This window comes from Aulostomus chinensis, chromosome 14, assembly GCF_037954235.1.
Source record: "Aulostomus chinensis isolate RoL2024-O1b breed Wild chromosome 14, RoL_Achi_v1.0, whole genome shotgun sequence".
Lineage (NCBI taxonomy): Eukaryota > Metazoa > Chordata > Actinopteri > Syngnathiformes > Aulostomidae > Aulostomus > Aulostomus chinensis.
The window spans coordinates 19,247,703-19,273,812 of NC_141333.1; the positions used below are offsets into that span (position 1 = coordinate 19,247,703).

At 42.3% G+C, this 26,110-nt stretch overlaps 3 protein-coding genes across 5 annotated transcripts in view; 1 reads left to right on the top strand and 2 right to left on the bottom strand.

Moving 5' to 3' along the window:
• The window catches only part of arhgap39 (Rho GTPase activating protein 39), a 105,728-nt gene extending 99,989 nt beyond the window's left edge, over positions 1–5,739 (top strand). For both annotated transcript variants that reach the window (XM_086224310.1, XM_086224311.1), the window contains exon 11: positions 1,425–5,739. In XM_086224310.1, coding sequence (XP_086080436.1) covers positions 1,425–1,619 — 195 coding nt within the window. In that variant the 3' untranslated portion in view covers positions 1,620–5,739. The remainder of the gene's footprint in view (positions 1–1,424) is intronic.
• Positions 5,740–7,171: 1,432 nt separating this feature from the next.
• lrrc41 (leucine rich repeat containing 41) lies at positions 7,172–17,953 on the bottom strand. Its single transcript, XM_086224636.1, has 10 exons — positions 17,726–17,953; positions 16,610–16,696; positions 16,449–16,507; positions 15,570–16,368; positions 13,583–13,801; positions 12,897–13,061; positions 12,557–12,655; positions 11,911–12,039; positions 9,821–9,893; positions 7,172–7,506 (listed from the first exon to the last, which is right to left on the bottom strand). Exons 1-10 carry the CDS (start codon positions 17,835–17,837, stop codon positions 7,287–7,289), a joined length of 1,962 nt encoding a protein of 653 aa, XP_086080762.1. The 5' UTR covers positions 17,838–17,953; the 3' UTR covers positions 7,172–7,286.
• A 570-nt stretch (positions 17,954–18,523) lies between these two features.
• On the bottom strand, positions 18,524–25,886 carry rad54l (RAD54 like). 2 transcript variants are annotated; one of them, XM_086223476.1, is made up of 18 exons: positions 25,612–25,886; positions 25,423–25,512; positions 24,796–24,850; positions 24,639–24,699; positions 24,416–24,551; positions 24,259–24,328; positions 23,886–24,174; positions 23,471–23,595; positions 23,221–23,371; positions 23,010–23,136; positions 22,357–22,431; positions 22,091–22,221; positions 21,784–21,894; positions 20,530–20,653; positions 20,350–20,428; positions 20,087–20,266; positions 19,531–19,694; positions 18,524–18,837 (listed from the first exon to the last, which is right to left on the bottom strand). In XM_086223476.1, exons 3-18 carry the CDS (start codon positions 24,811–24,813, stop codon positions 18,636–18,638), a joined length of 2,043 nt encoding a protein of 680 aa, XP_086079602.1. In that variant the 5' UTR covers positions 24,814–24,850; positions 25,423–25,512; positions 25,612–25,886; the 3' UTR covers positions 18,524–18,635. The 2 variants fall into 2 exon arrangements, with proteins under 2 accessions (XP_086079602.1, XP_086079601.1); XM_086223475.1 differs by having other exon boundaries at positions 24,796–24,906.
• Positions 25,887–26,110: the final 224 nt, after the last annotated feature.

Consider the following 26,110-nt stretch of genomic DNA (forward strand, 5'->3'; position numbering starts at 1 on the left):
ATATAATCCCTCCAGTGTGTCCTGGGTTGATCCCAAGGCCTCCACCCAGTAGGACATGCCTGAAAGCCTCCCAAGGGAGGCATCCTTGCTAGAAGCCTGAACCACATCAACTGACTCCTCTCAACATGGAGGATCAGTGGCTCTACTCTGAGTCCCTCCCAAATGACTGAGCTTCTCACCCTATCTCTTCGGAGGAAACTCATTTTGGCCGCTTATATTTGTGATCTTGTTCTTTCAGTCATTACCCAAAGCTCATGACCATAGGTGAGGGTTGGAACATATATTGAACAGTAAATTGAGAGGTTTGCCTTTAGGCTTAGCTCCCTCTTCACCACAATGGACTAGTTTGGTGCCCGCATCACTGCAGACGCCCAAATCTGCCTGTCCATCTCCTACTCCATCCTACTCTCACTCATGAACAAGATCCCGAGATATTTTAACTCCTCCACCTGAGGCAGGGAACCCCCCCCCAACCCAGATTGGGCAGTCCACCACCCTTTTCCAGCTGAGGACCATGGCCTCAGACTTGGAGGTGCTGATTCTCATCCCAGCCTTCACACATGGCTGCAAACTGCCACAGCAAGAACTGGAGGTCGTGGCTTGATGGAGCTAAGAGGACCTCATCATTTGCAAAAAGCAGAAACAACATCCTCATGCCACCAAACTTGACCCCCTCCAGCACCCAGCTGCGCCTAGAAATTCTGTCCATAAAAGTTATGAACAGAACCGATGAAAAATGGCAGCCTTAGTGGAGTCCAACCCTCACCGGGAACAAGTCAGACTTATTGCCGGCAATCCACAAAGCACATGTGGATGTAGTATTCTAAATCTAAAGGAGTTGTAAATCAGACAGCAGTCAATCTTCTAGTTGTTGACAAATGTCAGATGTTTCGTAGAAATGTGAAAAGGTTTTTTTGACAAAATTCTTAGGTTCTTTGTCACATCACAGAAACCAATCAGTAAAGTAGTTCTGGCTATATTTCTGATTCTATGATTACAATATCTCATCATTTGAAATGATTTCATAGCAAATAATAATTTAGAATGTGTTAGTGGTTGTGCTGACAACTGCCCCTGTTCTGGTGACATGTTCTGTATGATGTTCATAAACCAGGGTATTGTGGGTTGGCCTGTGTAGTAAGTGTGGCTGGACATGCTAATAATAATAAATGAAATGCTACATTGTTGATGCATAGTCAGCATACTCTTACCATATTGCATACACATCCACAATGACTTTTGATGGAGGTGTGTTATCATGCCATCCACTACTATTCATTATTCTAAGCTAACCTAGCAGTCAGCCAGTCTCTGTGGGTCTGCAGGAGTGTCTTGTCCGGCTCTGGGGATGATGGACAAGTGTATTTTCCAAAAAAAGTTGATGTGTTCTCTTAAAGGCAACCTCTGTTGTATGTTTTGTGCAGGTATTTGCCCAGCCAGCCAATGTGGCCATCACGAAGATGGATGTGAACAACCTAGCCATGGTCATGGCTCCCAACTGTCTGCGCTGCCAGTCGGACGACCCCAGGGTGATCTTTGAAAATACTCGCAAGGAGATGTCCTTCATCCGGGTGCTCATCCAGCGGCTGGACACCAGTTTCATGGATGGAATCCTATAGCCCCCCCATCACAAACATGCACACACACGCACACACGCACACATGCACACGCACACACGTACAGGTACTTCACCCCCAGCCTCCCCTATGCTCTGTCTCACCCCCTCTAGACAAGCCCCGGCACACAAACATCTTCCACTCACACTGCTGCTGCTGCTGGGTGAATACCTTGCATCTCCAACTTGTTTACTTTCTGGAACTAAGAAGAACTGCCTTGATTTTAGTTTGTCTGCTGTACATCTTCTGTAGTTGGAGTCCTCCTTCTGACATTTACACTAGAACAACACTGCAGTTTAAAGGTTTCCTATGACAATGGTACTGCGTGTGCCTTCACATACACCCTACAGTAGAAACATCCAGTACACAGGACTTTGCAGGGATCTCATAATTTTACTGAATTCATGTGTTAGTTCCCACTGCCACATTCCAATTCTAAATCACTGTCCCCTGCTTAAACACACACACGCACGCACGCACGCACACACACACACACACACACACACACACACACACACACACACACACACACACACACACACACACACAGTGTTGCTCCAGGATTCTAACTTCTACAAAGCTAGTATAACTATTTGGACCAGTGCTGTATTCTTTCAGACTTACAACACACACTCACCAACATGTCCAAAGTTGTGTCCAACATTTTTTTCCCTGATGGTTATAACACTGGTAGCAAACTGTATCAGCATCAGTCAGAGGCTTGTTCTTCTGCCAACGTTGGTCACGGTGGTCAACGACATGTTGTAGAACACACCCTCAACATGCGGCGTCTTAATGTCTGCTGTAAACTTGACTGTAAAAAGGCTTGTTAGCTACACGTGAAGAGAACATGGACACCAAATGATCTCAAACCTTGTAAACATTCCCACTATGGCACGTCAGTTGTCGGGCTGCCCTCTGAAGGTCCATGATTTAGGTCATTTGTCGGAAACCACTGAGTCGACTGAGATTCTTCAAAACAAGAGGCTCTCTATTCTCTCCCCGCCAGAAGAAAGAGTTTTTTGAAACGTGGAGTGAGAATTGCATCTTGCATATTAGCGATGCCGAGGTTGTAGTTATAACAGACTCTTTGGTGCCGGATGAGTTCGGTCATAGAAATGAACATTCTGATGAATAGCGGTGGAGAAGTAACACCTCATCAATGATGATAATGAAACTACATTCTTTATGAGAATGGAAGCGCTATGGCCCAGCTTCATGCTCTCGCAGCGTCTCCGTTTTTCTGAGTTTGCTGTGATTTTCACCACTAATAAGTTTCTTTTCATTTCACTGTAACTTGCAGTTTCAAAGAAAAGAACTGTAGTGATAGCAGATGGCCTCATTTCAGGAGAGAGAGAAAGAGAGGAGAGCTCTGGAGAATGAAAATATTCAATAATATGCAGATGGCCCTTATTGAGTTTTTTTCTTTTTTGAAAAACAAATAGTTGAACCATCATTTTGAAACAGTCGAATTTTGAGTCAGGTAAGATCCTAGTAAAGTGAGACATTCACATTAACTGTGCTGGAGGTGATAATGTTGTGTGGCTGCTCTACTGGTCAACATCCTTCTAAATTAACATGGTTGACTTGTGAATGAACTGCTATTGTTTTATGGCCTTGTTTCAAAGGTCTGAGTATGCAGTGAGTCATCGGCCCAGTTGTGTAAATGTTGAAACTGCATATCCTCAGCTTTCAAATGCCATATTTAGATAATAGAGCGCGTGCCCTCCACACTATCAGTACACACTCATCAGTGTTTGCATCATCTATACCAAGCTTGAGCTCGCTGTTAATTTACACTGGAGCTTAGCAGGCCTAGTACTTCCACTATGTGTGAAGAGGAGTGAATTGGGGCAGCAGGACTTAGCAGTTGGCTTCGGTACATCTGCCCTTGGCAAACCTTTACCTGGAAGACCAACTGGCTTCAGACTGCCTACACTAGTACACCACATGAAGCTCAATACGAACTCGTTATTTTGAATGTAAGTTTTCAGTATCTATGGGAGTGATTGCCTTAACGCTAACCCTCAAACAGCAGTCTGTAGATGGTAGAGGGCTGAATAGAAGATTCATGACTAGATTTCTGTTTTCATTAGCTTCCATTGAGCTATGTACTGTATATCTACATAATAAGCAGGTTCTATTCTGTGTAACTGCAGTGCTGCACTGACAGGAGCCCAGAATACAGTAGCTTCTTGTTTCTTCCCTCCTGGAACTGGGGGACCTTGGTGTCTGTGTTCTTATCACCTAACTAAAGTTTGCCCAACTTGGCTTAGAATTTAGATCCTCCATACTGTAAGTAAGTCAATCGGCCATTCTTCTGCAACACATACTTAATGTATTCTTGACTGTGACCAACAGCCATCTTTCAGCAGCTGGTGCTCCTGAATAAACCTGTCAGCCGACCACCGCCGTCCACGAGCTCATGAGCAACAGAGAAGTAGGAAGGATGCAGCAGCACTGCCAATATCATTCCGTTCAGGATTCAGACACTCAGTTCAACATGCTTGAAATTCCAGGGAGCCGCACACAGCATCCCCACCCAACCTGAGCCCACACAGCAACATTTAATCACTGAAATGTTGAGCCTCTCCGCCGTCATCACCTTTGGGCCCCGACAGGCCCCTCTGCTCTCGAATGATTTGTGAATGTCTCTTCTTGTCTGCGTGTGTGTGCCCGTCCTCCTGTCATTGTTTACATGATGCATCCACACAGTCGGAGTAAATACTCTTAGTTGGAGATTTGATGTATTTGATAGAATTTCTATGTTTTTTTTAACCCATTCTTTGTATATAATTTAATTTATTTATATTTATTTGAGATTTCCTTATTGCCTTCTTGAGATATTGTATTGTAATCTCCAGTGTGTGTGCGTTTGTTATGGTACGAGTGTGTGTTAAAATGCCATGAATGTGCGTTTTTCAAGATGTGTGTTTGCTGTATGAAAGATGTGGTGTACTAGTCTATCGTAACACACTGAAGGATGATTGTTCGACACACACACATGCATACACATGGACCGTCTCAGCAAAATACTGACTTCCACCTTAAGGGTTGAGGACACTCAGCTAATGGTTAGCTTATCTTTATTTGTGTATGAGGAAAAAAAACGTGTGTGTGTGTGTGTGTGTGTGTGTGTGTGTGTGTGTGTGTGTGTGTGTGTATTGTGCAGTTCACTCACTGGCATTCTCACTCCATATAAGATGACATGTACATTGACACTGTACAAATAATGTAAAAATAAGTATATACAGAAAAAAGATGAAGAAGTTCCATATGTAACAGCAGGAACTGCTGTGGAAGTTCATGTAACAGAGTGGGGAGTTGTTTAGTCAGTTTTTTTTTTCCAAGTCTTGATCAAGTTTAATCTTCCTCGCACTGATTGAGGTTAAACACATTTCTAAACTTCCACCATTCAGAGACCTGAGAGAGTTTTAAAGCCCAGATTAATGTAAATGTAGGTTGGAAGTGATTTGTCTGGAGGGAGAGTTGCATTCAGGCTGAGCTCATGAGAGATTGGCTCTTACCTGCATTTTACAGGTAATGATGAATAAACGTTCTCATTTGGCAACTGACTTATCAATAAGTATCAATATAGCAAAAGTTTCTCGTTTCATTTTTAGTGTAAAACCAACAAAGAAGCCTCAGAGAAAGCCAGGCAGCCATTGACATTGCAGCAGTGTATGAGTATGCATGAGGTGTGTCTGAGTATGTTGTTTTATGTAGGAGATGACTGTAGACTAGACTGCAGTGCTGTCCTTTATTGACTGAACAAATCAAGCTATTAGCATGCAGACATGGGTTTTCACTCTCTTCTTCTTTACTAAAAGATGACAATATAAGAAAGAGATAAAATTTACACATTTAGCTTTTAACATCCAGTAAAAACAAGAAGGCTCTGTTTTTCCGGATATATTTCTTTTCCTACTAATGATGAGTTGGTAGTCTGTGTCAGTGCCGTTGTTTCTGATGTAAACAAAATGACCATGACTCAAATATGTGAGACCACTGCTGTCAGAGTGCTCATCACCTCAATATCAATCCAGGTTTTTCAGTTGTATCTTCATGTCCACTGTCACTCACACTCTGTCTGAGAGAAGACTCTGGAGGCGTTAATGGACGTTGGTTTAATAAATGATTAAAATGTCAAATTAACAAGGGATCCTCTTTTTTTTTGAATTCTTCCAATCATGCCACTGTGTATTCTATTTTCAACAGAACAACATTCATGTATGTTATAATTCACGGAACTCATTGAATTCAATTATATATTTTTATTAAGGGGTGGTGCAGTGGTCAGCACTGTTGCCTCACAGCAAGAAGGTTCTGGGTTCGAGCCCCGTCTCAGGCACAGGATCTTTCTGTGTGGAGTCTCCATGTTCTCCCTGTTCCTGTGTGGGTTCTCTCTGGTACTCCAGCTTCCTCCCACAGTCCAAAGACATCAAGAGGGGACGAGGCTGATTGATACTCTAAATTGACCGTAGGTGTGACTGTGAGTGTGAATGGTTGTCTGTCTATAAGTGTTGGCCCTGTGATGGACTGGTGACCTGTCCAGGGTGAACCCCGCCACTTGCCCGAAGGCAGCTGGGTTAGGCTCCACCCCCCCCCCCCCCAACAACCCTTAACAGGATAAGCAGTAGAAAATGGATGGATGGATTTTTATTGAGAAACTTCAAGTCGTTTTTCTGTCAAACGACTGATGCAGCTTCAATTGTGTTCATCTGTATTCTGTTAGGAGGTGTTTGGCCCTCACATCCAGGTGTTCAGGTTCAGTTTGATGCTGCATCTACAGCATACAACATCTCTTAGAGCCCAAGCACATCTATGGTGTACAACAGGCATCAACACTTGCCTAAAGCACACTGGGTCCATCTTCAATGTGGAACATGAGTGTATAAAAGCTCCAGGCAAATGTAATATCTTAAAAATTGCTTTTAGAATGAACATGTTATTTATACAGAGTAAACAGATCAAATGAGTCGATGTCATTTAATGATCTATGGATGCAGAGCAGCTGATCTTGTCTGTATGTAGGTCTGGTGATGTACACGGAAGCAGAACACCCATTTCCTGCTTCAAGCTCAGCTGGCACAAAGACCGATGAGGAGGTTAAAACAAAAACCTCATCCTCCACTGATGTTATGCATCGTGGGTGCCTGAATTATGGGTTAAGTTGAATTGTCACACCACAGAAAGGAACTTCAACAGTAGAGACAGCTTTAATGGACCAAATTGAAATAAGTCGAGGCTCAAAATACCTCAGATGCATGTTAACAATTTGCAATAGTTTGTGTACTTTAAAACATGCACATAAAGACATTTGTAGCACAATTGGGCCTTTTCAGAGCAGGGCCATTTGTATGACCACGGGCTCCACTGTGAAATGGAGAGGGAGAGGAGTTGATTTAGTCCATCTTTGATTATCACAGCCAGAAGAAAGGGGATGGACTTAATTGTGACCCACTGGAATGAAAGTGTGTGTGTTATCCAAAAGCGTGCAGTTTCCATGTTGCACTGTTGCTCTCCAATGAATCACCATTCAGATCACATCAAAGTCATTTAGCTGCAAATTTGTATTTAACAAAAACCAGTCGACCATCACTGACAAAATTCGGAACTTTAAAAAAAACAAACTTTACAAGCACCGTTGACTCCTTGATCAGACTTCGTTCACATATTGCTAATGTGGTCTGCCATCATGTTGGTAGAATTCCAACTTTCTACCAGGAGAACACAGAATGATCGGAGCCTGCTCAATGCAATGTTCCATGTGTGAAGGTCTCGATCTCCTGGGTTTCTCCTGAGGTCAAGGGTCAGCTGGTGCAGTGGGCGATGTGTCCTCAATGCCTTGGAGAACTCCAGCAGCTCGGCTGGTTGGATGAAGTTGGAGCTGTTCGGGACAAAAAAATACAGCACTGTAAAAAAAAAAGTTTGGAATTAAAAAAAGTTTCATTTCATTTACTTTTCAGGGAAAAACACTGCAAAAGAAGAAAGCACCAGCAGAGCTCTCTAATTACAGTTAATGAATGGACTCATGAAGCAAAGGTCAATCACCGTCAAAATCTGAAAAATAAATGAATGGTGGTCTATGGCTGTCTTGCTATGTGGTCACAGTTTACGTCCATGTTTGTCCACACTAATACAATGTATCATGTTGTGTAGCTTTCAAATACATTTGATAAAAAAATATTTTAATTGTATTTTTTGGCTACGTTAAATTATTATTCCCAGATATGATAACAATAGCCAGAAAACGTTTTCTCAGACCATTAGGTTGTCACACTGAGGATGACCTTTGACCTTTTAGATAAAATGACATCACTTCCTTTATTTCGCGCTCGTAGGTATTTGTGGTAGAACTATAACATTATCTTGCAATAACTGGTTTGAATTTTTTCGCAACGGCCAAAAAAGCTATCATAGGGAACTTGGCCTTTCACTGCCAAACTAAAATCAGGAAGACTTGGTTACTTTTTGTAACTTTGTATTATAATCTTGAGTTCAAGAGCCAAAGACAAGAAATTCAACGGTGAAACATGCTGATGCTTCAGTTACGGCTCAGGACAGCTGGTCTTCCTGTCGATGCCGGCTGACGTATTTGAGGTCATTCATGCAGGATCCCTGGTTGAGAGGGGGAAGCTGACCCTTGATGGCTCCATTAGTTTTATGTCAATGTGGAGACATTTTTGCAAATTTTCCATCCACGAATCATAATTGGGATTTTATTTTTTAAATCTGGGTGTTTTAACGAAAAAATGTATCGCAAAACCAGCATTGACTCTTGCTCATGTGAGTTAATGCTATCCCTAAATAGCTCAGCATAGTTTTTTCAGAGAACTATAAGGAAAGTATAGAAAATTGTATACAAATTGTACATTAGTCTTAACTGATGTAAAAGTTTGAAATAATGGTGGTTCTGATCTCGAGTCATATTCCCCAGCCCTCCTCTTGTTCAGTTGTCTTGTGGAATCCATGGTAGCTCCATTACATCATAAAATAGAGGTAGGACAGTTCAGAGCACATCTGTCCAATTTTTAAAATGTGGAAAACGTGTTGGAAACTTTTCTTTAATTTCCAACAGCGATGGACCCCCCAGTTTTTAGAAACAGATGATCAATAGCAGAGGGTGACATTATACATCATTTAAGAGGAAGATATGAAATATATTCTCTGACATGTGACATATTTTAACCTTCTATTGCCATTAGGCCTTAATCAGACAATTTAAACCTCTTGCGCCTCAGTGTGCGTGTCATACTTGCTCATCCTACTGTGAGGGTAAGTGAAACAATACAGTGAGTGCATCTTCAAATACATTTAACAATCTCAATCTCAATGACAGGACCAGTCAGGATCTAGCGTCCTAAAGGCCTGCTATTATACACAGATTAATACTGCAATGGGAGTCAAAAGATGTCGGCCCTCTGATATTCTGTTTCTGTAAAGTTTCTTTGTACATTGTATGACCAACAGTTTTTAATTTTGCTCCTTAATGCAGAAAGAAGAACTTTGTCCTCCGTTGGAGCTCGGCAGCCTTCCATGAGAGACTTTAAACTGCTTCGTCTTGAGCTGAACAAAGCAGCAGAGCATCAGGAACGGAAAGAAGAAAACAGTGAAGGGAAGCTGCACAGTTCACAATGAAGAGTGACATTTAATCTGTGGGTGGTGGGCGGGTGCATATCTATAACTTGAGAAAAAATAATTATTGCAGGCAGTGGTGGATAATTTGTGTGTGCATGCATGCGTGTGTGTGTGTGCAACAATGTGTAGTGTTTGTGCACAACAACGTGTAGATCATGGAATACCAATGACATTCTGTGACTTGAGCAACGACAAGTGGAAGAACCAGTGGGTATGTTTAGCAGGGACTGATTCAAATGTATTTCAACTTTGAGTGATGCACCATGGGAGTGAAGCATGCTGTTGACCAACAGTTGAGCTACAGGAAATATGCAGGAGGGTTGAATATCCACTACCAGTCTGCATCAAAGCAGCCACCAAATCAACAGGTGTGTGTGTGTGTGTGTGTGTAGCTGTCTGAAACTGTGTGATGGAAAGAACACTTAAAACAGGTGTTGTTTGTAGCTGATTCTCCACACGATGGTTTTATTGAAATCATGTGTATCTTCTGAACCAATTAATGTTGGGTATGGTGGAGCGTGTTGAGGCTTGAGGAGGAGTCCTGCGATGTCTGCCGCTCTTACCTGAGGTCAAGTCTCCTCACTGAGCTAGGCGACGAGCCTGAGAACAGCTCTGCCAGGACACACACGTTCTTGGCTGTAAACACAGCCAGTGACATTAGTTGGTACGACTGAAAGTTTCTCTCCACAGGAAAGTTTAAACATGCATCAGCAGAGTTTTTTGGAAAGTGCTGGAAAATTGAAACAAGCTAAGGACAAAAGAGTGATACATTAAACATCCAATTAGACTATCCAGGATATACCAGCCTACATTTGGATCAATTCACACTCTTTGTGTTCCCCGGATGAATCCAAGCTGATATTCACTCTCCTTTAATCTCCAGTTTGTCTCCTACAAAAATATCTTGCTCCTAAACTGGAAAAAGCTGCCATCTACTGTTTGGTGCAGGCCAAGCCCTGCATGGTGTGTTTATCAGCTACATGCTGCAGGAAACCAGGTCAGAGACCCAATGAGACTGAAACAGAACAGCGATGTTGCTGTTGAACCCTAAGAGCTGAAAACTGCTCAGATCTGCAGACTAATTCTTTTTATTCATTACAAATGACTGAGATGTGAGCTGTTCATTAAATATTAACTGGGATTAGTAGAGACTATGTTAAGCCCCTTTCACACTGCCCCAAAAACGTGGGTCAACATGGGTTTTTCGGCACTCTGAAAGGGTCGACTCTGCATTTCAACACGGATCGACCGACTCACCAAGCGACCCGTGAGTTTAGCGGCTCGGCTCGGCTCGGCTTCTCTCGCCTGCAGTGTGACAAAGGCAACCTGAGTCGTCTCAGGTTTCACGCGACCTTCCTGTCGCATCCTGATTTTGTCACTGTGCCGCCTGTCAGGCTTCGCCTGTAGCTTCTTCAGCTCCATTCCAGACTCGCCAAAAACTCCATCCTCCTTCGCTGCATTAGCGCTCGGACATTTTCCAATCTGCCCCGAGTTTGTATGCTTTGCAAAAGTGACAACATTCCAATGCACGCAACGACAACGCTAACGTTTGATGATCCATGTTGTCGTTTATCTCTCAGTGTTCCGGCGGATGTTTTTGTGTAATGATGACATCATCAGTGCGATGACGTACGAGAGAGAAAAACACAGGCACGCAGCCCTCACACGGGAGTTCAGACCCGGGTCTTCTGGAAGCTTGAATGCACCCTGATGCCGAGCAAACGCGGGTCCAAAAACCTGTGCTGACACGCATTTTTCAGTGTGAAAAGGGTATCAGCGTCATTGATTTGTGTGGAGCAATGAGACGAAGCATCTTGACTTATTGTGTAAAATGTCACAAATCACATGTGTCATCACTTTATTATTTTTTTTAAATCATTTAATGTTAACTGCTGCTATTTGGGCTCCACTATCAGTAGATTACCAGTTGAGGTAAATGGGCATTCCACTGAAGTGTAGTTCTTTCCGTGGTTTCACCACCATTGCTGTCTTCCACCAAACTGGATTTTTTTTTTTTTTTTTTTAATAATAATTTCAATATTTTCCCATTGAAGATTTTGGCACAAGTTAAAACTCTTTAGTCATGATTTCAGCAAAACAAACAGGAGATTTTTGTCGTGAGAAAGTCTGGCCACGAAATGCCACTTCGTCATCTTTGTTGGTCCAAGTTTATTGGTCTGTTGTTTTCTGGCTGTCATGCAGGTGTGAGAAGATGTGGGATTCCTCACGTTCTGTTGTTTTTCATGCTGCTATTCCAGGATGGAAAATTGAATCAATTCATTCGGGTCGTACACACTTGTTTACTCTAAATAGAGCATTTAAATCTGATTGGTTATCAGTTGATGGTTAGACAAAGAACGGCCTTAAAATAGGAGAAGCCTCCCACGCACTGTCTCACTCGATTGTTCTCAAGTTTATACAAGGTTACGTTGAGGAAAATCTTTTTTTAAATAAGCATTCCTAGTAAATGAGAGAGCTTAAAAAGCTGCCCTAATAAATACTTCAGCAATCCCGATCTCAGTATATTTTTGAAAATGGTTGTGAATCGTCAGCTGATGAATGTCGGGTTCCCAGACACAGAGAGGTTCCAGCAGCATTAGTGATTCGCCCCTGACTTGAACGCTCCTGGTAAAGATGTGAATGGTGCACATACCCAGGCGATTCTGAGCCATGCCAAGCGTGTGGAGAGAAGGTACAGCCTTCAGAGCAGCCACCAGCTGCTGCAAACCTTCCTGCTTGTCAGTCCACTTCTCCAGAAGACGACAGTCATTCAACCGCAGCTCTGAGGAAAGAGCAAAACAGCAAGATGCCATCACAACTATACAACCAATGCAACAGTTGTTGTAGCAGTAGGTCTTAGCCACATGTTGGTCAAGCCATCCATCCATCCATCCGTTTTCTTCTGCTTATCCTATAAAGGGTCGCGGGGGGGCTGGAGGCAGCAGTCAGCATACCCCTCCAGTCCATCACAGGACCAACACATAGAGACAGACAACCATTCACACTCACAGTCACACCTACGGTCAATTTAGAGTATCAATCAGCCTCGTCCCCTCTTGATGTCTTTGGACTGTGGGAGGAAGCTGGAGTACCAGAGAGAACCCACACAGGAACAGGGAGAACATGGAGACTCACACAGAAAGATCTCGAGCTCCAGCCGGGGCTCAAACCCAGAACCTTCTTGCTGTGAGGCGACAGTGTGCACCACCGTGCCGCCCCTGCATGTTGGTATCAAATCTAAATTGAGCAAAAACTGGTGAATGAGTCTGTCTTGACAACTCTCAAATCACAAGTCTTACCTTCTAATGTGTGGGCTTTTAACAGTTTTAGGATCTCAGGGAGACATTCAGACAGATTCAAGTCCTCCAGGTTGAGACTCCTCAAAGAGCGATTTGACTCTGACAGATGACACATGCACATATCATTACATCATGGATTTGGTTAAGGAAGAGCAGTATTTTCATCTGGCGTAATGTAATGACTGCATTCATTATCAGTTCATTTGCTGATCCTATTCTCCACCAGTCAATTCATCATTAATCAGACCACAGCCGTCTACTGTTAAAGGGCAGGACATTTTGTGTGTATCTATTAAAAAGCTGGACAACTGCTGCTCTCAGGACTGACATGACACATTACCTGCAAGTGTGGTGAGGAGTTGGCTTTGTGAAGAGCCGGTTAGTGGTCTCAACCCTGCCACATGAAGTGAGGCCAGATGTGGACTGCGTTTCAGCACGGATGTGACATAGTCCAGATCTGTTGGGACCTGAGCTACTTTGATCGTCAGCTTCTCAATGCGCAACTCTGATGTGAGAAAGAAACAGGAAACAGGAACCGTGAGCCGTTTTAACTTACACTCTACAGTTTATCACACTGGATGGTCGATGAGACTTTTGAGTATCATTCAGCTGTATAGTATAACTCAAGTTTGAACAGTTTTGCTTTATTGCAACTTGGGTCTAATTTCAGCTGACAAAAACATGAAATGTATTCTGTCTTCTGACTTAAACTGCAAAAATGATCAATACAGAAATTCTCAGCTGAGGGTTGCAGAACACCAGGCCATCCACCTGCTCAGACTCTTAACCCCAAGCCCTGTGTGGAAGCTTTCTTCTGGTGTGAGAGTGGCTCTCACCCCTATGGGGTTCAATGTCTCCTGCTCTGCTCTGACTTCTGGCTGAGTGGTAACAGTATTCTTAAGAGATCATTTCAGAACTTTCAGTTTGGTGCAGCAAGACATGGCAGCCCTGTTGTTTTCGTCACACAATGCTGCAGTTTTCCATCATGAAAGAAACTCGACAAACTGTTCAAAAAAATGACTCCACCTGACTCAGCAGGATGTACCGCAAAGTGCGGTGCCCAAAAAAAGGTCTGAACCTTGACACACAGGGATGTCAAGTTGGGGCTCGCATCCAGCAGAGAGTCCATGAGTTCAATGTGGGGTAGGACGCTGATGCTCAGATCAACGAGGGAGTTGCTGGAGCTTTCAGATAACTGCTTCAGGGCTCTGGCCATGTCAAACACATCCAGGTCCGTGAAAGTCGCTGCATATAGAGAACATAAAATCACACTTACACTATATCCGATTCTCTGGAGGTGGAATTGTGTAAACATGCTAAGCTGCTTTCTTCAGAGGCTTCATTCCTCTTCTTTTTCAATCTGTAGTCCACATTGTGCTGGAAAGCTACATTCAACGTTTGTGATTGCTATTATTTTAAAAGACCTGTTAAACTTAGCAGTGTGTAGCAATTATTTCCACTATTCAAAGTCACTCACAACATGAAGCATTAGTACTTCACTATGAGGCAAAAAAAAAAATCCTTTATATTGCTATTTTTAAATATTTCGAACATCTAAATTTCCTCCTTAATATCCAGAATTAAGATATTGTGAAATGAATATGCAAATGGAGGAAATATTCAGGTGTTAAATGCCTCAAGACGTATTTGAAGGAGATCTTGAAATTATACCTGTCGCCAACACAACATAAATGTTTAAAAGTGCTACTTTGGTGTTGCTGCAGCCTCCTCAGGTCTGTCACAACTCTGAGGTCTTGAGCAAAGTCCTGCCCATTGCATCATCTGATTGGTTATGCTGAAAGTTTGGTTTTTTTGGTTCCTGATCCTGATCCAAGTTCGTGAAAATTCGGTAAGTGAAGATACAGACTCGCGATCTAATACTAGTCATATTCCTGTGAACATCCTTTGCGTTCAAGCCAAGTTCAACAAAATCACCAGCTCATTGAACTCCTCTCACACAGGGGGGTGCTGGTGTGATGACACTCTGGGAGGATGCATACAGTGCATACTCTACTGACTGAGCTGGCGATGCCCTGTTAGCCCTCCTCTTGATTGTGGATAAATAATTGCAAATTGCTCTACTAGCCTTCCAGATTTTATCAGACCAAATGGATCCAGTGACGACAGTGGCACGAGTCATTCCACAGGGGTTTGTTATGCTCAACACGATTTAACAAGTTTTCAGTGGCCAAAACACGATGGAGTAGCTTTAAATCAAATGATCCAATTCAGATCTGTAACAAATGCCTCGATCTGGCCTATTGGCGACGACTGTGCTCCAGACAGGTGGTCACAGAAGGCACACAAAAACATTTGGGAGGCTGGAGGCTTTACTGTATGTTTTTGGGATGTCCATCCGTACATCCTGTTGTTTTTCTCCGGAACAACTTGAAAATCTACTCAGACTTACTGTTGAACTGAAAGTGTTCTGGTGGTCAAAGGTCACTGTCACCTCACATCAACACAATATCTTGGGAAGAACTTGATGAAATGTAATTAAATTTCCCAACGTCTAACATGGCGAGGGCTGAATTCATGACCTGCACTGCAACCTGTCACCCGTGGGAGATCGGGACTGTTGGCTACAGTGAACCCTTTGAATATAAAATGTCTTCACTTTTACTCACTTTATCGTATGTGACAATTATGTGAAACTGTTTCACAAACATCACGTATTCTTCAATTCTGACTAAAATGTTATGCGAGCTCATAGTAACCTCTTACATACGACCCCTAAATTCCAACCAGTTGATTCCTTGTTAGCACAAGCCTTTAAAGAAGTGGACAGACGGACGACATCCAAAACGCATCGTGCCCTGAACCACTAATGTCATTTGAAATCTTATTCATAATTGGATCATCAACTGTCACCAGACCTCAAGGACATGCATATTCTTCCGTTAATTAATCATTTGATCAGCAGTTTGGAGACACATACACAGCTGACCCCTGAAAACCACCACACACGTATACTCACCCTCCCATCTACAGGAATGTTAGCTAACATACTTACATATGCTGTGAAGCGTGAGAGAGCGCAGGCTGAAAAATGTTGGCAGGGAAGAGTTCAGCACTCTGAGATTCTCAGGAGAACACTGTCTGATCTCCAGACTTTCAATCTGTCCCCATGAACAGACCCCTGCTGGACTCCCATCACAAGGAGTGAAAGCTTGACAAAGAACCTGTGGGTCCAACGTCAGGTCAGATTCATCCACCTCCACATTATCCAACTTTGAGAGTTTGCATGGAATGCCTTTATCATCCATATCGTCTGAAGTCTTGGTCTCAAAACTGGAAGTGCACATGGCCCCATCCGCACCGCTTGGAGGAGTTTGAGAAGTACAGCATTTGCTGTGCATCAAATTCACTAGCTTGGAGTCAACATACTGCGATCCCCTTCCATGCAGAAGCCAGACCAGCATAATGGGACACTGTCCATCTACAATGAGTTCTTTAGCTGCTCCATGGTCTATCAGGCGATGGAGGACATACAGCACAGCTTGAGTCTTCTTCTTGGAGACGTCAAACTGTGATACATCAACAATCCTGACATGCTTCTCCAAAAGGTTTAGAACAGGCCGCTGCTCAGCAGTTAATCTGTGAAATGGTTCATGAAGGCTAGCAATGACCAAAAAACGCCTGATGCAGTTAGCGGCAGCCCACAGAAAGGACGGAGTGTTTAAATTTGCAGCATTTCTGTTGACAAAGCCATTTCTCAAGCCTAAGCCTTTCCTGAAGCCATAGAATACAAACGTAAAGAGCCTTCTCATTACTTCATGTTTAGCCTCTTCTTCTGTGTGAAAGTCTAATACCTGAAACAACAGATAAAGGATACCATACATTAGGTGTTTAGATGCAACAGCATGAAGAGATGAGAAGACTTCACACTTACACGATCACGTTTACACATTTCCGCGAGGATTCCAACCCATTCAGAGTAGGTTGATATTCCTGACAGGCAGCAGAGAAACATCAAACAGAAACTTTGAATTTGTTGAATCAAATAAAAGATATTCCACAAACGCACTATGTAACCTTAACTACTGTCCCTACCTTTGCGATTTAGGGAAGGCTGAAGCTCATCCAGCTGACACACAGTCAGGTGAGGTAGTAGATCTTTGATGAGAGCTGTTGGAAGATCTGTTATGATAAAGTTTTGGGACACAGTGAGCATTAATTCATTTAACATCAATGACACACAAACATCTGGCTACAGGAATAACTGACCGTGGTGAGAGAGAATACTTTTCCTGACATTAATCCACATGAAAAACACTCAGTCATATGTTGATGTTGGAAATGTTGACAGTGGATCTAGCACTCTAGTAGGTGTGACTACCTGGACGGTCAGGCAATTTAGAAATATTTTAATTAGGCCAGATTACAGGCTTATATCAATTGTGGCCTTCATCAACATTTAAAATGTTTCAATTCACATTGATTTTGAATGAATGAAATGCAACAACTAGACAAAGGGGAACCTATCACAGATGAAGTTGTTTTCACGATATGTTAGTGTTACAAACAAGTTAAACTTGCAGTGATGGTCTTGATTCTGATTTAACCTCTATCGAACTATCCTTTACACTAACGCTAACATGAACTTCGTTAGGTAGGAAAACAAAAGTTGGCCAAATCTGTTGAATTGCAACATCTTTAAGATGCTTTCATGATAATTGTCAATTAGCTATGTCGCTAATGTGTTGCTGTGTAACCAGGGCTTGTGGGAACATCATTTAGTTACAACACTAATGTTGGTTGTTTACAATGTGTAACTCCTGCACTGTATTTCACTGTATGCATTCTTGGAACATAACACACAATGCATTTGTTGAGCTTCTGGCTGAATGAAATGAAAACCTTCATTTTAATTGGTCAAAGTGTTATATGAGTAAATGTCTAACATCCTAGTCAAACCAAGCCGCTTGAAAATCGGTTTAAACTTCGGCTAGTTAGGATGATATTCATTGTGCATAGACATTTGCCTCCAGTCTTCAAAACGGGAATGTCCCAATATGGCGGCTTCATTTACAGGACAGAGGCAGCATGAAGGAGTACTGAGTGAAGGCAAGCATCGACACATTAATGTTCTTCCAAACGAGAACACTGAGTTTTTACAGTAATGCGACCAAAACACAAGATAGCGTCAATAACAGGCTCCCTACTCACCGAGTACAGCCTCAGTTGACACGGCAGCAAAATGTTTCCTCACAGCCTGGAAACACATCTTCTTCAGACACATCTGGTTTCCATAATCTGGTTTGTGGTCCGCGCCGTACATTGTGTGGCATTTATGGAAAGTGGAATATGTAGCTTTCTAGCTCGACCACCAAGGTGCTGCCATGACGATCGAGGGTACGAAACGTCAAACCGCTAGACTTCTTCTTGTGTTTTAGCGTTTTGACAACAGAAGTGCACTAGCGCCGCCCTCTGAAAAGCTGCGTATTGCAAGAACCAAGAGATCTGCCACAAGAACAAAATAAAAACTGTGAACTTCAGTGTTTATTTTAACCAAATAGTTGTAATTGTTGTCAAAAAATCAACCTTTTCATTTATTAGTGTGATTATGCTCAACAGTTTCTAATATTAATTTGTGTTTGTCATGTCTAATACCCTGTTTTTGTTTGAAAATAGTTTTAAAAACATATTTGTGAATCATCCTTGTAACAAGTCAGCATTATTTTCCCTTCGCTTACAATTACAGCCTAACGCAATACAGTTAATTCTGACTGAAAATGACTTGATTTTGTTCACAAGAAAAATGTTCCATCCATCCATGTTCTTCCGCTTATTCCTGTTAAGGGTCGCGGGGGGGGGGGGGGGGGGGAGGGCTGGAGCCTATGCCAGCAGCCTTCAGGCGAGAAGCAGGGTTCACCCTGGACAGGTCACCAGGTCAGTGCCCTCAAAGAAAAATCCATTCCCAGCGTTCAGCGTATTCAGGTGGGGAAATGTAACTTTTTAGATGGATTGATGCTTTACAAGTCATTCTTCTTTATTTTGTGTTTTGATAAAACAAAATAATCAGAAAACGAAACAACAAATAAATATCAGTATGTACAGGTAGGAAGCTCTTCTTTGGCTATACCACACCCCTCTGGTCCTCGTGGGAGCGTTGGTGGAAGACGAAGGAGACGGCAGAATCCCAGGAGGCTTTCAATACTTGGTCCCTCAAGTACTTTTTGTCAAAGCAGTGGTTCCACTGGGAGAGGTCACTGGTACAGTCAGTGTCCTCAGGAGGGGGCCGGACCTCTATGCTGTTCACACAGCGCCGGCAGCGAAACCTACCAACCACAGACGAGAGGAAGAAGTCAGCTGTGATCTTGTGATACATCATGCAGATTTTACAAAATATTACTCACATTATTTATTTATGTTTTGTGGATTCATCTTTTTTTTATTTAGCCTTTCTTGTTTTTCTCGCAACTTTCAGTTATCCAGTTCAGCTTTCCAAGCTGCCCTGAACTGGACTGCTCTGGCAGGTACCCTGGACTACCGCATGCCTCCTCCATGACATGGAGTTGTTGGCCCTGTCTTTTTACCTGATGGTAAGGAGTGTCACCAGATCAGCAAATGATAAATAAACAGCTTAGTGCTTTACTGACATCTGGTTGAACCTACTCTCTGAAACAGACCAGGAAACAACAGCAGTCCCGACTGAGCAGAGAACTTGTCAGTAGAAGCAGGACACATTTGCTCATCCTGCTTCCGACCTGAAAACATGGCCAACCAAGCCACAGCTACCCAAGGGAACCAAGGCAGTAGTCAGCTGTGTTGGAGGGTGACACAATAGACCCTGAACTGCCCAGGAGGCCATATTCCTCACATTAGAATGAAATGACCATTTTTTTTTGTAACTTAAACAGCCATTTTGAACCCTTTAATGTTATTGAATCCATCTTAATACATCTCTGTGCTGCTTTTGGTTCCCTCACGATGGTGAACAACGTTACTTGGGAGCATAATTTGCAGTTTACTTTTCGTGTGTGTCGCTGATGGTCTCCTCATTGAGAGTGAAAAGTTCTCGGAGTTCACCCAGCGAGAAGTGACGCTCCACGTCTTGCTCCTCATCCACCACACAGCTGCTCAAGGCTTTCTTATGTGCCTGCCTCTGCAAGATCTTCTCCTCGATTGTCCCTGTCTGTCAAGCACACAAGAACACCAGCATGTTTACTGACAAAGGAATAGTTAAGGAATATCAGTGAAGACAATGGCATGGACACAGCTGGTCAGCCACTAGTTCAAGATTTGCTGTGTCCAGACTTATTCGAATACATTTCCCATCTCCTGTTTACGGCTTCTTCAAAAAGGGCAAAAACGACCTCAAACAAGGTTACTTTTTTCATGGAATTTTGCCATGAAAATGCATTCCAGAAAACCAGACAAGTTTAATTGCCACATATCAGCTGAGCAATGAGCTGAACTATGACCCACTGCAAAGACCTCTGAGGCTTGGATCATGTTCAGTTGATTAATCACGACAAGAGCAAATATTGATTGTAGCAACTTTGAATCTTAATGTGTTGAACCGACAGAGAGCAGTCTGTAGATGTAGCAGGTCTTCTTCTGGCCATCTCTCCACACCCGGGCCATGGCCTGCTCATCATTGGCTGGGTTCCAATCCGGATCAAACATCACCAAGCGATTAGCACCGATCAGATTTAGACCACAACCGCCAGCCTTACTGCTCAGCATGAAGATAAACTCTGGGTTCTGAAAAAAACAAAACAAACAAGATGCATTTGGATGCAACCCACCATCAACTACAATATCTTTTAATGGTTTTTGTGACGTACAGACGGACTATTGAACTTCTCCACAATCTTAGCTCTTTTCTTAATGGACATTGTGCCATCCAGTCGAACATAGAGGTATCTGTTAAAAAAAGCAAAAAACAGAAGAGGAACAGGGCTGATAGAGTAACTGACAGATATTTGAGTTCAGACATAATGATATGGTGACTTTCCCCACAGTACCTTCTAGATCTGCACAGCTTTTCAAAGAGGTCCAGTGTCTGAGTGTAGTTGGAGACGAGCACCACCTTGTCACTGGTTGTTGTCCTTGTCATAGCCAGGATGTAGTCGAGAACCAACATTTTCCCTTGAATGAAGCATTTGTCATATTAAAAAGATCCATCTTCCCAAGATGTTTTACTCCATGTGTATATGAATGAATAATCAGACTACAGACCTTATGCTAAGTAAGACATTATTTTAAGTCGTTACACAAGTTTCTTAGAGGAGAATCCATCCATACTCCTGTTTACAAAATGAGGGCCACTTGCTAGAAGTTGTATCAGCATCATAAAGCAGGTTGACCGCAGTACATGTTGCAAAAGCACTGTAAAAACTCTGGTAGTATATAGCTTAACAAAGAATGGAATACAGGGAAACTTTTTAGCTCAACCAGCTTTCAGAAAGAACCTTACGCGACCTCTACAGCTCACTAATTACCTTGTTGTCATTTGTTTCCTCACTCAAGAGGGTATAAGGGGAGGGTATCCCTGACTGTTACATTCCTGTAAATTTTGCGACATTTGCACCTACACATCTTATATTTCTTGTGTGTATTTTAGCACCTCGTACACAACACGTTGTTCTTCTTCATTCCTTGTGTTTTTTTCTGTTTTTTTTTTTTTAGGATAGGTTTTTTTGTTGTTGTTACAACTGACTCAGGATCACGCACAAGAATTCCAACGTACTTGTTTAAAATTGTTTTTAAGCTGTAAAAATGGCGATAAACTCTAATCTAATCTAATAATGTTGTCAGTGGTTGTCTGTTGTAGGTTCATGCAAAACCTATGAGGCAGGTTTTCACCAGACCTGGTTGAGGGGTGTAGGATGAGCCAAAGAAGAGACATGGAGCTACTCAGGTGTAATCTCATTCTCAAAAAGGCAATATTAACTGAGAGTACTGGTACAGTGACATGACCTGAACCAAGGCTGTCTCTGTTGTCCTCTCCCATTTTCCTCTTTTTTCCTTTTTATACTTTAATTTCAGTCCGTCTGTGTTGATGTCCTTTTAGTCGACCGTTATCCCAAGCCAATCCTGCTATGTTCTTGAACTTAAGTATTTTTTATACCTAAAAATAAAACGTAACTGTAATTGTTGAAATGAACAACAATAATAAAAAAAACTATCACTAGTCTTACACAGAATCAGCTCAAATGTCTTTGCTGTACACATACGTTGCTAAAATATTTACCAACAGCAGAAATGTGTGTACTTACCAGAGAGCTGTGGCTCAACGGCTTTAGTGGAATAGCCTGGTGGAAACAGATCCAGCGCCCCTTCAAAGCCTTCTTCGCCTTCAACACACTTGTCATAGATGAGAGCTGGGTCTAACACACAGAACATTCAACAGTCTTTTAATGCACTGTGCCAGTCAAAACATACATGGAATTTAATTTGGAACCGGACAGCCTTTACAGGCCTTTCCCACCTTAATGGTACTCAGAGTGCTTTACCTCTTACTCACACATTTTTATTTATTTATTTTTTTAACAAGAACAAGATGTGCTCAGGGTAAACACCTACGATTGCACAGTTTCTTTAGTGAAGTGATGGATGAGAGGGAGGAGACACTTATTTTGCCCTGTTGCAGCGTCTCTATGGGCTTGGCCTGCCTCAGGAAGCGCTTGTAGAGCTCTGTCTGCAGGGGGGTCAGCCTGCAAAACAAGACGTTTAAATGGAGTATCTTTTTTTCACCAGCATTGCTCCATACAGGAAAATACAAGCTCTTACGAAATGTGTCTATCAATATTTCCATACCTGAAATGAAGCTGCTGCAAAATGAAACCTACCTGCAACAAACAACTTGCTCAATTTTCACAGGGAGATACTTGGACAGAATATCAGATGTTCTTCTTATCAAGCACCTGTTGTGACAGAGAATACAGCCCTCAGAGGGTGTCTAAGAGAGTTCCACTTCAGAGTAACTGACTCAAAAGATCCTGGTTTTCTAAAGCACAATTAAATAAAATGAGGAAAAGAAAACAGCATTACAAGATGTGTTACTTCTTTGTGCTTTTCTATGTGACATTTCAAAAAAAATACTGCAAACCGCCAGGACAGCTTTTAAAAAAGACAGAAACAGAATTAAGCTTAACTGCCACTGAGATCTTACAGTGGTGGTCTAGTGTAACTACTATGATCAGATGTCACTAATAAATTACACTGTGCATCTCGGGTAAAGAAAAACAATGAAAAACATGAAAACGTTTTTAATGACAGAGGAAAGGTGCCTCTGTAGCGTATCATAGAAAATAAAAGCATTAAAAGCTAACAAGCTGGTGAAGGCAAAACCAACAAAACATGAACAAGAATACTGATACCAGCCAAGCTGATGTTTCAGAAACTACTATCAACTACAATTTTCATGTTGCGCATCTTTGGTTAATTTAAATAACATCATTTGTGACTAAAAACAAACCCCTTTTGTGTAACTGGTACCAACCTGTTCACGATGCTTATCAGCTCCTTGAGTTTCTCCTCTCCAGCCTGTCTGTCTTTATCACTGGCATCTGCATCTCGACCCTTCAGGATGGGAAGCTCAAATCGCTTTTTGAACTCTTGAGCTGTACCTGCCAACAAGGAACAAAGGGGATCAGGACAAACTCCAGATATTTCCCGCATGTATTTTGGCAGTTTATTTAGTAATTTCTTACCAAGGATCCCAGCGTTTACAAAATGGACCAGGCTAAAGTACTCCAGCAGGTCATTCTGGATTGGAGTGCCTGATATCAACACCCTCCTCTGGGCACTCATGACATTTAGAGCCTGGTATGTCTGGTTGTCAGAGTTTTTCAGCCGATGGCCCTACGGTATGTACCACCATTAAAGCTGGATCATTTCATCAGCAGTACTTGACAATTCTGAATTGTATGGCACTCATAAGAATTTAAGTATCTTAAATACCTCATCACAGATAACAAGTCCAACTTTTCCTTTGTGCAGAACTGCTGCATGCAGCCGAAACGTCTCATACGAGATGATCAGTATTGGGGTTGGTACTCTCAAACCATGCTGAGAAATGAAGTTCACTAGAAATCAGAGGAAACAAAGATCAATGCTAATAATAAATACTTGTGAAAAGCATTTGATACTGGACAAAATACAGTCCTGTTCTCATGAGAATGCCTGATATGATACCTGATACTGTACTAACCCTGAAAAAGAAATATGCTGCAATATGTTCTGTATCAAGAATGTACTTTGTAGGATAAAACAAATCCCAGTGGACAAGTGCGCAGCATTGAAATCTGTCTGCACGAGTGTCGCATTAATTGAGCTCCTGGAATGCTTGTAGTGAAATAAAAAGTAGAACAATTACCTAGTTGTCTGTCTATCTCCTCCTTTGACCCTCCATCGATGGCCACTGGTGTGACGCGTCCTCCCAGCCACTTTCCAACTTCATTATACCAGTTGCGAACAAGACTAGATGGTGAAACAACGATGGCCTTGTCTATTTCTGGCTTAGCGTCAGGGCTTTGGCGTAGCAGTGTCCACATGAGAGTGATGCACTGTAAAGTCTTTCCCAGACCCATCTCATCAGCCATGATGCAGCCATATGATCCTGGGATGCGCCGTCCTGTCACACACTCCCACAGGAACTTCACCCCCTCAATCAAAGGGAGAAAACTTTTTTCAAAGAGGAGAATCTCACCATTGCAAGCTTCCTTTACGCAAGACATTCCTAGTTTTACCTCTCTTTGATGGGGTCTGAGCACTTTTCCTAAGACTGGATCCACAACAACATGGACAGGTTGTTTGTCTCTGGACAGAATGAACGTAAGTAACAGATTTTTATTTCAGTCCATTTTTACTCATACTTGTAAAAAGAAAGTCTGCTTTTGGACCTACTTGTCAGCTTTGATCTGGTCATGAACACTCAGAGAAAGGGGCTGATAAAGAACCAGTGCGTCCTCTGCAAATGGATCATGAAGTGCTCGCCTAACTCCTGCACGCTTTAGACCGAGTGCCCTGATTCCCAGTGAGCCTGTGAGAAATCACAAAGGAAGCAACCTGAGCCCTTGTTACCGAACGAACTCAAAATGCAAAGCGTCATTAAAGTAAAAACTGCTACCTGTGTAATTTGGGATAGGGATTTTAAATGGCTTTGAGAGGATACTTCGAATAAATTCCTCCTGTTGGAAAGATTTTCTTTGAGTGAGCCATGTCATTTCATGGAAATAAAACCAGTAAATGCATACTCCCTCTCCAAATGATGTCACAGTGCTTACGTGCTTGTTAGGGTCCATAAATGCAAGTCGGTTGTTCTGCTGTGTCAGAGACTTTCTGTATGGAGAGACATGGCATTCTCTTATCTCTTTATCACTTTTTCTTCTTTTCTCCTGTAGAATGATATTGAAGTCTTTTCAAATCCAACCACACAGACAGCAGCGATGATAGTACATAAAATCTTTCTCTGTACCTATTTTGTAAACGACTAACGATCTTAAAGGTTGCTCAACATTTTGAGAAAAACATGTGATTGCTCTTCTCTTTTCTCGTCCACAAATGAAACACTTGTTTAAAAATCATTGTAGAGCTCATGCAAACACGTATTAATTACTCCAGCAATTAAGAACTTATTCATGTCAAATTCACTTTGTCACTATCACCTATTTGACTGTGTCACTTTGATAATGCCAAATATAACAGGAGGTCCTAACAAGTGAGGACAGGTAAGTAGACATGTTGTACCAGAGTGGATGTGTCAATAATAAACATGGTGTATGAAATTAAAAAGTACATAATATTCATATAGAACTCTTGAGTGTAAGATGTGACCAACATTGGATGCTTTTCATAGTAACGGGCCTATACAGTGTAACTATCGCAAAAAAGACATTCTTGTGTTTACTTACAGTTTTACACGTCCACTCTTCCTCCTCTTCCTCACAGGAATCCCCAGCGTGCTTTCGTTTAGCCACCTGACTGGGAGCAAGGCTCCTTCTCTAAGGGTTCATATTTGACATAGGTATTAGAAAAATGTATGAGACGACATTGGTCGTTCATAGCGTCACGTGAAGAGGTATCAATTTTGGCTTGCTTACCATCGTCCTGGTTTCCACGAGGTGGCTGTTTAATAAGACTCCCCACCCGGATGATGGATTTAGCTCTCAATTAGCCGCCAGCCTCCTCCACATAATGTAACTGTATTGCAAGGGCGGTTAAACCTATTACGTAACTGTGAAACTCCTAGCGACAGAATTAGGATTAGACGAAGTGCTTGAACGCACATTTGTTGCCGTGAAAGAGATAATAACGTTGTATTTTCAGTCAAATCTGTGACTGCAGTTCTCAGTAACGTCACCCCGGTAAATGTTAAACTGCGCGCTAATTGTTGCACAACACTACGGCAAGCGTGAAAGGTAAAAAGTGATTTGGGGTCGAAAGATGTTGCGCGTTTGCATACGGAGCGGGGGCCGGGGGCCCTCTCCAAGTTCTTTTCCTGTTCGTATTGCTATGGTGCAGAAATAGCTTTCATTTGCTGGATATGCAGAAAATTGCCCTAAAATGTAGTATTGGTTTGCATCTTCAGTTTTTTTTTTC